Source organism: Prionailurus viverrinus, chromosome B1 (assembly GCF_022837055.1).
Source record: "Prionailurus viverrinus isolate Anna chromosome B1, UM_Priviv_1.0, whole genome shotgun sequence".
Taxonomy (NCBI): domain Eukaryota; kingdom Metazoa; phylum Chordata; class Mammalia; order Carnivora; family Felidae; genus Prionailurus; species Prionailurus viverrinus.
The window spans coordinates 166,270,878-166,284,464 of record NC_062564.1 but is presented as its reverse complement, the minus strand read 5'-3'; the positions used below and the strand labels follow the sequence as shown (position 1 = coordinate 166,284,464).

The 13,587-nt window shown below is 39.9% G+C and overlaps 1 protein-coding gene across 4 annotated transcripts in view; it reads left to right on the top strand.

The window, feature by feature from the left end:
- The window catches only part of ATP10D (ATPase phospholipid transporting 10D (putative)), a 110,537-nt gene that overhangs the window by 57,381 nt on the left and 39,569 nt on the right, over positions 1 to 13,587 (top strand). For all 4 annotated transcript variants that reach the window (XM_047857493.1, XM_047857494.1, XM_047857496.1 and 1 more), the window contains 3 exons: positions 164 to 291; positions 413 to 665; positions 8,162 to 8,400. In XM_047857493.1, coding sequence (XP_047713449.1) covers positions 164 to 291; positions 413 to 665; positions 8,162 to 8,400 — 620 coding nt within the window. The remainder of the gene's footprint in view (positions 1 to 163; positions 292 to 412; positions 666 to 8,161; positions 8,401 to 13,587) is intronic.

Below are 13,587 nucleotides of genomic sequence, written 5' to 3'. Positions count from 1 at the left end.
CGAGACAGGAGAATTTGGAGCCTTTTGAATTTTAATTTGTTTTAAAAAATAAACAATGGGTCTTCAACCAAAATAAATACTTTTATTCCTCTTTAGGAATGAAGTTCTATATTTACATAGTGTATATGTAGCCTTCTTTTGATGTCTGTGTGTTTTTTGAAAGGTCATGGAATCTGGTTGAGTAGATATGAAAACATAATATTTTTTAATATCCCGGAGCCTGATGGACATGTCATATCACCAGTGTTGGCAGGATTCTATATGTTTTGGACCATGATCATTTTGTTACAGGTAATTTATGTTGAGTTCATCATAGACTTTTGAGGACTTTGTTACTTAATCCAACTACATTTGGTTTCTCACCCGTTATTTTCCCTCTCTAATATTTTTTAAATTGCTTGGTTCCTCTTAGGTCTTGATTCCCATTTCTCTCTATGTTTCCATTGAAATTGTGAAGCTTGGGCAGATATATTTTATTCAAAGTGATGTGGATTTCTACAATGAGAAAATGGATTCTACTATTCAGTGCCGGTCGCTGAACATCACCGAGGACCTTGGGCAGATTCAGTACCTCTTTTCTGATAAGACGGGAACTCTCACTGAGAATAAGATGGTTTTTCGAAGATGTAGTGTGGCAGGTTTTGATTATTGCCATGAAGAAAATGGTAAGTGTGGGTTTCTGTGAAAACCAACCTGAAGATTGGGCTTTTTGGCACCCACTTAAGTTTGATAATTCTAGGGACACCTGGGTGGCCCAGTCGGTTAAGCATCCGACTTCAGCTCAGGTCGTGATCCCACTGTTCAAGCCCCGTATCGGGCTCTGTGCAGACAGTGCAAGGTCTGCCTGACATTCCCTCTCTCTGCCCCTCCTCTGCTCTCTGTGTCTCTCAAAATAAATCAACTTAAAAAAAATTTTTTTTTAAATACATTGTATTTTCTCTTAGGCACATACATTTTTAAGCCAGGTTTTATTGTTACCTGTGAATGCAAGGGATAAAATGTTGAATGTTTATCACATAATCACTACACAAATGTAAAAAAATAGCTAGTCATACTGGATATGATGATACTCTGCCTTGTATTATCTTCTTTATTGCATTTTTGTTACAAAAACAATATTTTATAAAATCTCAGATAAGCTAAATGAGGAAAAATATAAAAGCCATAAGTAATCCCCACCAGAGTAGACCGCTGTTAACATTTCGTACATTTCTTTTGATTCTTCTTCTTGTACGCTTTATGTTTTTTAAACAAAAATGAAATTACAGTGTGCTTTTGCGTTTACAACCATTTTTCTGAAGACTTCGTCGTGACTGCCTTTCTGTTCTCTCCTTACTCTTCTAGAGGCTATGCTATATTGCACTGTAATAATTGCCAAAATTTATGTAAATAATCCACCATTAATTTTGGTTGTCAACATTTACTGTGGTAAGCAATGCTGCAGTGAACCTCACTAGCTAAACTTTCACACCTGTTTGTGAGAGGAGTGTCTTCCAAAATAGTTGACTATGTAGATCCCTATTTTCAAGTAACTTATGTAGTGTTTCACAAAATATGTGATGAGGAGCATCGCATCTTTTTTTTGTATTCGTAGCATTTCAAATTTTGTGTTTGTAGCATTTAAAAGGGCTGATATCAGCCCTTTCCCGCCACAGTTCCTGAGCACACACTTGGGCCCAGTGAGTGCTTCTCTTCTATAGCCCTTTATGCAGAGAAGGTACCAAGAGACTGAGAATCACGTGCTATCATGACTGAACTGTCTGTGGACCATGGAGTGTTGCACTGCTTCTGTAGGTACCAACATCGCCTGTAAACACTTCTCTACTACACATACATACAGAGATCCTGCTCTCTTTTCTGTAATAGTTTAAAAATAAGGACATGTATACACACTCTGATCGATGAAGGAGGGAGTAGTGGGGGCTACTTCTCTCCAGGATTTAACCCTAAGATATATTATTTTTACTGAAATTAAAGCTAGTTAACCCTTCAGGATTTGGGGGCAAAATCACTGCCTAGGAGATCTGTCCATAAAAAACATCACTGCTAGGAAATAGCCCCGTGCACATATGCATTTGAACTAAACACATCTGATGACACCATTTTATGTTTTAAAACCTTGCAACTTAGGAGCACCTGGTTGGCTCAGTTGGAAGAGTTTATGACTCTTGATCTTGAGGTTGTGAGTTCAAGCCCCACACTGAGTGTAGAGGTTACTTAAATAAATAAACTTAAAAAAAAAAATAAAACCCTGCAACTTAGAAATTTGGTTAATGAACTAAGTAGCATCAGCAACGCCTCAGTGTGTATTAAAAACACAGAATCTCAGGCTCCTCTTTAAAACTTCAATTAAAATCTTCATTTAACAATATTCCCAGGTGATTTATGTGTATATTAAAATTTTAAAGCAATCCTTTAAAAAATTACTGAAAGAGAATGTCTTTTTTAATAGTAATCTTTTTAGTTTAGAATAGCATTAGATTTATAGAAAAGTTGCAAAGATGCTTTTGAGGGTTCCGTTATGCACCCCTATCTTGTTTCCTCTGTCATTAACATCTTACATTAGTTGTATAATACATTTATGATAAGTAATAAACTAATATTGATATCATTATTAACTGAAATCCATACTTTATTCAGATTTCTTTAGTTTATACCTTTTTCTGTCTGAGGATCCCATCCAGACGACCATGTGACAGTCCTCATTTAGACTGCTCTAGATTTGAAAGCTTCTAAGGCTTTCTGTTTCTCGATGACCCTAGTTCTGAAGGGCACTATTCAGGGATTTTGTAGAATGTTTCTCAATTTGGGTTTGTCTAGAGAGTGCCTTTATGATGCGGTTTGTGAATCTGATCTACATGGTGAGAGCATTTAGTAGTTTTCAAGAACAAAGATTTTGGAATCAGGCCTCCTGAATCTGATTCCCATCTTTATTGCCTATGGGCTGTATGACTCTGGGCCAGTTACATAATTTCTCTGGGTCTCACTAAAAAGGATCCATAATAGTATTCATGAAGATAATTCATGAAAAGCCACTCAAAGCATGGCACAGAATAAATTCTTTGTAAGTATGAGCTGCCATTATTTTTGTCATTACAGTTGTCAAAGTAAGAAATAGATTTATCTTTTGAGGAGTTCATGGTCCGATATGGAAAACAGGCATGGAAACGTAAAAATATCTTACTTCGTCTCATAGGATGAAAATCTGGTGTTTTGGAGGTGATTTTAGCATTGATCAAGGTTTGGGACCTAGAAGGATATTGGGCAAGAAATTTTTGGAATGCTGGAAATGCGTAAGGAATCAGTTTAGAATAAAATATTTGTGTGTATCAAGGATACATGGATGATACAGTTGGCCGAAGCTTAGCTGAGCGTGCTGTTTATGAGCAGGTGAAAGTCGGGATGCTGGAAATGTTTGGGGGATTAGTTCATAGCAAAATGCTTGGAGGATAGGGGGATGATACAGTTGGGAGAAATCCATGTGCACATTGTGCTGTTCACCCTTGTTTTGGGCCCTTTGAGGAGCACATTGAAAAGTATGATCAACTTTTTGTTCCACAGATTTTTGCTCACTTCTTCCAAATATCAAATAAATGTAAGTAATAGGGCCTGAACAGGTTACTAGATATTTGAAGGAGGATTCAAAAGAGAAGATTAGGGATTAAATAAGAAAGAGAATTAAAGTAGTTAACCTAGCATCTAATCAGTACCTACCTTGATAGAAAGAATACATACTTTGCGTTTTCTCCTGTGAATTGGAAAGCAAGAATTCCTGCCCCACTCTGAGGCATTTATGGAACTAATTGAAACCTGTTTTAAGAGACATATGAAAAGTCTGCATGATCAGCTGGATAGATTAAAAAAATTTTTTTTAATGTTTACTTATTTTTGAAAGAGAGAGAGAGAGAGAGAGAGAGAGAGAGAGAGAGAGCGCGCGCGCCTGAGTGGGGGAGGGGCAGGGAGCGAAGAAGACACAGAATCTGAAACAGTCTCCAGGCTCCAAGCTGTCAGCACAGAGCCCGACACAGGGCTTGAACTCACCAACTCTGAGATCATGACCTAACCTGAAGTCAAAGGCTCAACCGACTGAGCCACCCAGGCGCCCCGGATAAATTTTTGTTTATCAGTATAGTAATAAGCTTTTCTTTCTCATACCCAATTTTTGATTTTTTTTAAGTTTATTTATTTCGAGAGAGAGACAGCATGCAAGCAGGGGAGGGCCAGTGAGAGAGAGGGAAAGAGAGAGAATCCCAAGCAGGCTCCATACTGTCAACACAGAGTCCGATACAGGGCTCAAACTTACAAAACTGTGTGGTCATGACCTGAGCCAAAACCAAGAGTTGGACGCTTAACTGACTGAGCCATCTCATACCCAATTTTTGAAAAACCTTCACTGAGTCTACAAGTATTACACCTATAGTTTTGTTTTCTGAATCAAATTATAGCTTTACTGTTCTGTTTCCTTCCCATAGCTTTTTACAAAATGATTAAAGGTTGCTGCATGTGTTCTTGAGTCCACTCTTCCAGAGTTATTTATTGAGCAAGTTTGTCCTGTCCTAAGGGCTGAGCTGTCTGGCATTATAGTAATTACACAGTTGCATGAGGACTGATTTCCCTAATGATGTACAGGAGAAATTCCTGAAGTATAAGCCTTTATGTTTCTATAGGTTTTGTAATATTGTAATTATTTATTTTTAAAATGGTATCACATCACCAATAAGTTTCTTTAGCTACTCAAGGATTTATCAACCTCAGCACTATTGCCATTTGGGGCTGCATTATTCTTTGAGATGGGTGCTGTTCTGTGCATTCCAAGATGTTTAGATGCCTCCATGGGCTCTGACCACTGAATGCCAATTGCACTCCTCCCCCAGTTATAACAACCAGACTGTGTACAGGCATTGCCAGATGTTCGCTGGGGGACAAATTCACCCATAGTTGAGAATGACTGAACTAACCTATACAGGTAACTGCCAAGGAGATATAACATAGTGGATACATGTACTGGCTTCAGGGTCAGGAAGACCTACATTTAAATCCCAACTCTACCCCCAACTAGCTGTTTAACCATGGTCAAAGTACTTAATCTCTCTGGCTCTTAGCCTCTCTTACCTGCAAAGTGAAACAGTGATAGTTCCTAACTGGTAGCATTATTTTTAAGATGAAAAGGGAAGATCTAGATACAGATATTTACATAAAGACCTAAACAGATGATTGATGAACAGGAAGTACTCAATAAATTTTTTTTTAATGTTTATTTATTTCTGAGACAGAGACAAAGCATGAGTGGGGGAGGGGAAGAGAGAGAGAGAGAGAGAGAGAGAGAGACAGAGACAGAATCAGAAGCAGGCTCCAGGCTCTGAGCTGTCAGCACAGAGCCTGACGCGGGGCTCGAACTCACAAACCATGAGATCGTGACCTGAGCCGAAGTCGGTCGCTCAACTGACTGAGCCACCCAGGCGCCCCAGGAAGTACTCAATAAATGTCAAGTCCCTACCCCACAACATTCCCTTGATTCTACGGATATTCCATTTATGTGTCTATTCAAACATGCATTCATTATTCATTTGATACATGTTTAAACTACAATACATGGACTCATTGAAATCAAGCAGGGAATATTGGTGTAAAATTATAAGGAATATCATGTTAACATGATTCAGAACATAACATTCTGAGCACTGTCTGTGAACTTTCTAGAACTGGATGTAAGACCGATGAATATTACTTTTGTGAAATGGGGAAAATTCATTTGATTTCTTTATTACTAAAATTGACGTATTAATAGTATCTGCCACAGAGGGTTGTCCTAGTTATTAAATGAGACAGATGCCTGGTGCATAGTAACATTCAGTACATTCAGTAGATAGAAGCTTTAAAGGCCCAGGGAGTGAGGGCCAGTATAGTTACAGAGGTCACCATTGAGGAACTGGCCTTTGAACTAAGCCTTCAAAGATGTTGAGGATTTATGTAAGCATAGAAAAAGAGAATGGATATTCTGGACAAGGGCACAGGTGAAAATGGAGAACTTCAGTATGTTTGGGATTCAGTAAGTGGATGGGTTTTTGAAGCTGAAAGGCCATACAGGGAAGCATTCTGTATTATTTAGTCAGAGAATATATTGAAACTTGCAGAACTGGAAAGGATCTTAAAGTCATTAAATCCAAATTGTTCATTCGGCCAGTAAGAAAACAGAGGCCCGGGAAGAGTTAAGTGATTTCCTAGAAAACACTGAGTCTTTGGAAGAGTTGGTTCTAGAACTCTGGATCACAACATTGCCTCTTAGCTTCTCTTTGTCCTTGAAAAATACAGATACAAACTATTGAACAGAATATGAAAATATTTTTTATTTTGAAATTAACTTGCCAAAAGCCATACTCTAAGTAGCTAGACTTGGCTTGAATGCAGCTAGCAATTCAGCAAGCACACATTGACTGATTGTTTACTCTGTACTCCTGGACATAATGATTAACAAGGCAGACAGGGGCCCTCTCACAGAGCTTCTGTTGAATAGTCACAAATTAATTCTTAAATCAAGAAAAATAAATAATGAAAAGTGCTTTTCAGAGAATTAAAATGAGATGATATGATATAGAATGATTGGAAGGCATTTTGGATTGGGTAGGGGAGCAAGGCCTTTCTAAGGGTTACAGCTTAGATCTGAATAACATAATCTTGAAGTTCAGATGCGAAAACCTACCAGTTACAGGCAGCAGCTAGTATAGAGGCTCTCAGGCTGAAATGAGCTTGGCAATTTTCAAAGTAAGAAAAGAAGGCCAGTGAGGCTGGATTTTAGTGGACATGTGGAGGAGGAAGGGGCAAGAAACTTCGAGAAGATCAGCAAAGGTCAGATCATTTTGAGCTATGTAAGCCAACATAAGGAAAATTTTGTGCAGGAGTAATGTGATCAGCTTTATATTTTAGGAAGATCACTGTAGCTACTGGTTAAGGAATGGAATGCCGAGGGGTAAGGAGACCAGTTATGAGGCTGTTAGCACTGGTCCAGTTGAGAGATGATGGTAGCTTGGGTTAAGGTAATGAAGATGGAGAGAATTCGAGATACTAGAGATATTTTGGATAAATAATGGACAGCTATTGGTGATGCTTTACAGCAAAACAAAACAGACAAACCAAAACAGACAAAACTCTCTGCATTTTTGGAGTTTATATTCTACTCGATGATTCAAAAAATAAATAAGATCTATAGTGTGTAGATGGTGGTAAGCTCTGAAGTGGTTATATCTGCAAAGTCTGCTGACAAGGGACATGCTAAGAGACTTGAGAAAGGTAAAGGAGTTAGCCATGCAGATAATCTGCTTGAAGAACCGAATAGACATCTAACTAGAAGTATCAAGTGGAGAGTTGGATATATATAGGAGTCTGGATTCCAGTTAGAAGTTGGAGTTGAAGATACAGGTTTAAAATCATGTGCACAGAGTTGGCATTTCAAATGTGGGACCAGGTGATATCACCAAGGAAGAGTGTATAGGTGGAGAAGGGAAGGAGCTCCTGCAGCAACCCAGTATTTGATTGAGGAGAAGATAGCAGGAGAAAATAAGAAGGAATAGCCACTGAAGTAGGAGGAAAAACAGGTACACATGGTGTCAGAGAAACCAAAAGAGCCATTTCAAGCAGAGAACGGTCACCTCTGTTGGATGTTGCTAAGGATGCATATACGATATGGACAGATGCAGTAATGGGATTTGATAATGTGGAACTCATGGGCAACCTTGCCAAAAGCAGTGTCAGTGGACAGACAGGGACAGAAAGCCATGAGATTGGTTGAGAGGAGCTTGGTGTAAGTGAAGGAGGGGAAAGTTGTAAACGTGAAGTCCTTGAGAAGGCCAGAGGAGTGGGAGGCAGATCATGAGTGGAGAGCTTGGCATTTGAAACTTTATCCATAGTAGTAGGAGGGTTTAGATACAGATGTGGATAGGTTGGTAGACTTGACGATAGGATAAGAAGGGAGTTGCTGTCTGATTGCTTTTACTTTTCCCAACGAGGTAAGTTCATGAAGGGAATCTGGAGAGGGGAGTTTGGAGGGCAGTTTTTGAAAAGGGAGGAGATGGTGTGGAATAGCTGTTTAAGTAAATGTCTGACATATTCAGTTTGCAAATGGTTCTTCTCAGGTAATGACCCAGTATGATTTTTTATCGCTCAGCCAAGAGGTTAGAGTCCTACCTGGAAGCTGCCTCTGAAGATGAAGATTCCATGGACACTCCCAGCGGCTCCCTCACCAATATGACAAAACCGAGGACCCCCAGCTGCAGGACAGTTCATAATGGGCCCTTGGGAAGTAAATCCTTGAATCATCTTGCTGGGAGCTGTTTAGCTGTGGGAAGTGGAGAAGGAACCAGTGAAGTGCCTCACTCCAGACAGGCTGCTTTCAGTAGCCCCATTGTAAGTGTGAATATGTGACTTGAATCTTGTATATCTATAATGAATAATGAAAGAACATCCCCCTAATTATGACAGAGCCAAACACTGTTGTCTTTTCTACCTGAGAAGAGACTACATAACTGTGGTTCAGTGTAGTTGCCCACACAAAATTAGAAATGTAAGCAAACAGTATCATAGCTTCCTAATTTGTGGGATACTTCAGTGTTGAGAGATAGTGTATCATTTCTGAAATAGCATAGTATTTCTGATCAGGGCCAATGGCGTCTAAGCCTAAAGAAGGCTGCCTTGGGGCGGCTCAGTTGGCTAAGTGTCCAACTCTTGATTTTGTCTCAGGTCATGATCTCAGGGTTGTGAAATCAAGCCCCGCATTGGGCTCTGCACTGAGCCTGGAACCTGGTTACCATTCTCTTCCCCCCCCCCGCCCCCGACTCTCTTCCCCCATGCTCATGCTCTCGTTCTCTCTCTCTCTCTCTGTCTCTGTCTCTGTTTCTGTCTCTCTGGAAAAACAAAAACAAAAACAGCTGCCTTGGGTTACAGACCATGACTCACTCTCAGAACCAGCAAAGGTTTCCAGAGTTATCTCATAGATAGCTAAGTATGTCTGAATGACATACGTACTGTCATTACCCTCCAAGGCCTTTTTTTTCTGCATTTTTCCCCCCAGTCCCACCAGACCTGTGTCCTCTTCCCCATTCTGAGTCCTCAGAATGACATTTTATGATATTTCTATTTTAGAGCTCATCTGGGTATCACTTGAGTTCCTGAGGGAAGTTTTGGAAGCTGTTTAGTTATACCCATTGACAAACCCATTTTGCTGAAGAAAAATCTAGAGGGCCATGTGGAAGATGAGAAAGAGGAATGATACTTACATGAAAGAATCAGAGTTCAAAAGTTTTGCTGTACTTAGAATTGTTTCTGTAAACCTTCAGCTGCCCTTTCTGCCTTCCACATCTCATTAACTCTGTGGTTTACCAAGACGAGGATTCCCCAGGCTTGAGACTGGCAACTGGTCTAAAGTAGGTGGCGTAACAAGAACAAATCCACTTTGGGGGAACTTTGTGTGTCTGCACTGAATTTATTGTATGGTTTTCGTAGCAGAGATGTGATCTGAGTAGATGCCAGTGGTCTCTTTTGTTCTGGAAAGGCCTTGAAGGGAATCTCCTGGCTCTTTTCAAAGTTGCCAGTAAAAATTTCAGGAGTGAGGGTAATCATTTCCGTGCAACTCATTTAGTTCATTCCTGTGGCACTGAAGATATAGCACCTGTCATATTGTATCTTGGCCACATGTCAGACTATCCCAAACATCTAGGCTTAATTTTTTTCCTCCAACTTCTGAAAGGAAAATAGGAAAAGAATGCATACAGCCTCTTCTGTGCATTCACTATAAGGCTGTATCAGAAATAGATATATATTTTTTTCTCTTTTTACCTATTCCTGTACTGATCTTTTACATTTTCCACCCACGCAGAGTTAACCACATGTTGACCCATGTTTACTTGGAAATAGGACATTGGTGACCCAGTGGGGTTGTGCCCTACCCACCCTCTCAGTTTCCTGATTTAGCCTCATCTCCTTGGAAAACAAGTGATGTTTCTTAAAGTCTGTTCTATTATCTGTACCATTTTCTCCATCTAACATTTTTTTCTTCCCATTGGCAACCTACCTCTGTCTACCAAATCTAACGAAACACTTATTTCTTATAAGACTATGTTAAATACTCTCTTCTGAAGACTTCCCAGACTCTCTTTTCTCAGCTTCTGAGTTCTGTGTACCCATTCCCTCCCTTCCTTAGTTCTCATTACGCAGGCCTTATTTATGCCCCTGAAATATGCCAATAGCTCCTTAAGAGCAAGAACTTAACATCTTGAATTCTCAAGATCTGTCTCAGGGACTCATGTGTCCATTCTCAATAAAGTAGTTTTGAAGGTTGTTAAGTGAAGGCTGCTTAACAGGCTCAGCCTCCCCACTCAGTGCATTTTGTTTTCACTTGCCCTTTACTTCAATGCCATGTGCCATTTTGATTGTAAAGATGCACTGGGGGTGTTTTGTGTTTTCAAAACCACACCATTATATATAGGATAAAGAGGTCTTCCTTGAAATATGAGATCATCTCACTCTTGCTCTAGACAAGTTGATTTTATCCTTTTGAGACTAAAGATTATTTTGAGAAAGCTATCGGTTCTTTGACCTGAAAAATTAGCATCTGTTAAATTTTTGCATCCAGTTCCAGAAGCCTGTCAGTGGAGCCCAGGTTAAGAGCACCAGCTTGAGAGCACACTGAGAGCTGTGATGTCTAGAAATGGAAAATTGTAAGCTAGCACCTTGCATGGAGATGCAAGTTAAGAGCCAGGGAGTAAGGATCCTAGGCGGGCTGCTGGCAAAAATATTCCAAGCTTTGGGAATTAACCTGTCATTGAAGCCCCAGGCTCCTGGGTTCATACTACCTACTTAGAAATAGAAACCTTTTCTTTGTAAGCCAAGGTTGTTTATGCTTCTTTCATCCTCTTTATGTTTTTGTTCAACAGGAGTGCTGTTTGTTCTACCCAGGTGACTATTCTCTTAGATCTCTATGTGGCTTTCCTTTCTGTCACTGAGATCTCAGCTTTAGTGTCACCTCTTCAGTAAACCTTCCCTACCACCTAATCCAGAGTTCTTTCCACTCCTCCTGTCTCTCTCTGTCTCAATCTAGAAGCATCTTATTTGTTAGTTTTGGTTTATAGGTTGTTTTATAGGTTAGTTTTTATATCTGCTATCTCCCCTAACTAGAATGTGAGCTGCACGCAAGCCAGGATCATATCTGTCCTATGCATCCCTCTGTCCTTGAGGAGTGCCTGATGCCATAGATGCAACAATGAATATTTATGGGATGAATGAATGAATGAATGAATGAATAGATTAATGAAAAACAATGGCAAAATACTAGACACAGGGATGTAAAATGAGTAAGACATGTCCTTATCCTTCAGTTTTGTTTCTAGGCAGAGGAGGCAGACATAAAAATAAATAAAAACAATCCTATATTAAAGATGCAGTAATAGTGGGTGAACCCAAAGTATAGTGAGGGCACAAAGAATGGAGTGTTCAACTCTCAAGGGAGGAGGAGGGATCAAGAAGGGCTGCAGAAAAGAGGTAAAACTTGAGTTAGGATTAAACTAATAAGGAGGGATTTACAGAGCAGAAAAGAAAGCAACCTCAAGCCCAAAAGACCTAGACTTTGCAGCAATAAAAATGAAAATTGGGGTAAGAGAAATGGACCTGAAGAGAGAGGGTCAGTAATTGATAAACATAGGTGGGAAATAAAGCCAGAAAAGGTGGGGGAGGTGGCCGAGAATTACTAAACAGGAAGCATGATTCGAAGGAAAGCCACTAAGTTTAAATTGATATTTAAACATGTCTTAGAGAGGGGCGCCTGGGTGGCTCAGTTGGTTAAGTGTCTGGCTTTGGCTCAGGTCATGATCTTGTGGTTCTTGAGTTCGAGCCCCGCATCAGCTCTGTGCTGACAGCTCAGAGCCTAGAGCCTGCTTCAGATTCTGTGTCTTTCTGTCTGTCTCCCTCCCTCCCTCTCTCTCTCTCTCTCTCTCTCTCTCTCTCTTTCTTTCTCAAAAATAAATAAATATTAGAAAAAAATTTTTAAACATTTCTTAAGAGTTCCACTCTGTAATGTTTTTTTGTTTTTTGTTTTGTTTTGTTTTTGTTTTTGACTTAGTGCACATTAGCATTCTGAGATGCCTCTGGAAATATTTTCTAACTCATGGGATCTCACAAGCAATAGATGACAGTATATTTGCCAAATATCATGTGACGAGTTTCCCAAGCATCCCTTGCTGACTAAGCATTGAGTAAGAAAGAAGTCTCTCAAACATTACCACTGTCTTCTATTGACTTTGGCAAGGAGGTCCTGAGGAAAGGATTATTCTCTGAGTAACTGAGGGCCCAGACACTGGCTCAGTGTTACTGTGTACGTGAGATGCATGAGGAAATATGGCTGACTCACTAGTGAACAGCCATCAGGATATTAGTGCCTATGAACTCCACCAAGCTATGTCTCATATCACAGGATAGTAGATGTTGATGTATTTAAATAGAAATTTGAGAATGCTTTGTGACAGCATATAGTTTGGACCCATTGTGAGCCTGGTGATCTGCCTATAGGTTCCTGTTGTACGGGTATCACCTCACTCATTATCTCATTGACTTTATACAGCCACCCTGTGAGGTAGGTGTTATTTTTACCATTACTCAGAAGAAGAAAATGAAGCTCGGGGAGTGAAGCACGCTGCCTGAGGATAGCAGCGACTATGCAGTGAGTCCAGGATCTAAACTCAAACTCATGCGATTTTTCAGCCTGTGCTGTTTTCTTATTAAGCCTACGCTAGTTCTCCCCAAACTAAGCATAAAATACAAGCCATGGTCTTTTGAGCCTAATATCACACGTCTCACATCTCCACCGTTTTCTCCTATCTCTAAATCACCTCTCCTGGCTTCCTGCAGTCAGTATGCCAACCGACTACATGCACGACTTCTCTAGAATACAATGGCATTTTAGTGAAATTTGATTTGTAGTTGATGAACCCTCTTTTGATTCATCTGAAAAATTTCTAAAGCAGTTGTCTACATGTGACTGTTTTATAAACCATTTTCTAGCACAACTTTCTTTTGTTAAAACTAGTACTCTTCAGTAAATGTGAGAAGCACTGTGTTAAAATGGATATGTAGTTTTTTCAATAGCAGAACTTCTTAGAGCTAATTTGTACTAAGAATATTTTTTTAAAATTTTTTTTAATTAAAAAAAAATTTTTTTTAACGTTTTTATTTTTGAGACAGAGAGAGACAGAGCATGAATGGGGGAGGGTCAGAAAGAGAGGGAGACACAGCATCTGAAACAGGCTCCAGGCTCTGAGCTGTGCTGACAGCTCACGGACTGTGAGATCATGACCTAAGCCGAAGTTGGACGCTTAACCGACTGAGCCACCCAGGCGCCCCTTTTTTTTACTTTTTTAATATTTATTTTAGGGAGAAAGAGAGCGAGCGAGCACAAGTAGGGGAAGGGCAGAGAGAGGGGGACAGAGGATCTGAAACAGGCTCCATGCTGTTAGCAGAGAGCCAGATGTGGAGCTCAGACTCAAGAACCGTGAGATCATGACCTGAGCTGAAGTCAAGAGTTGGACGCTTAACCGACTGAACCAC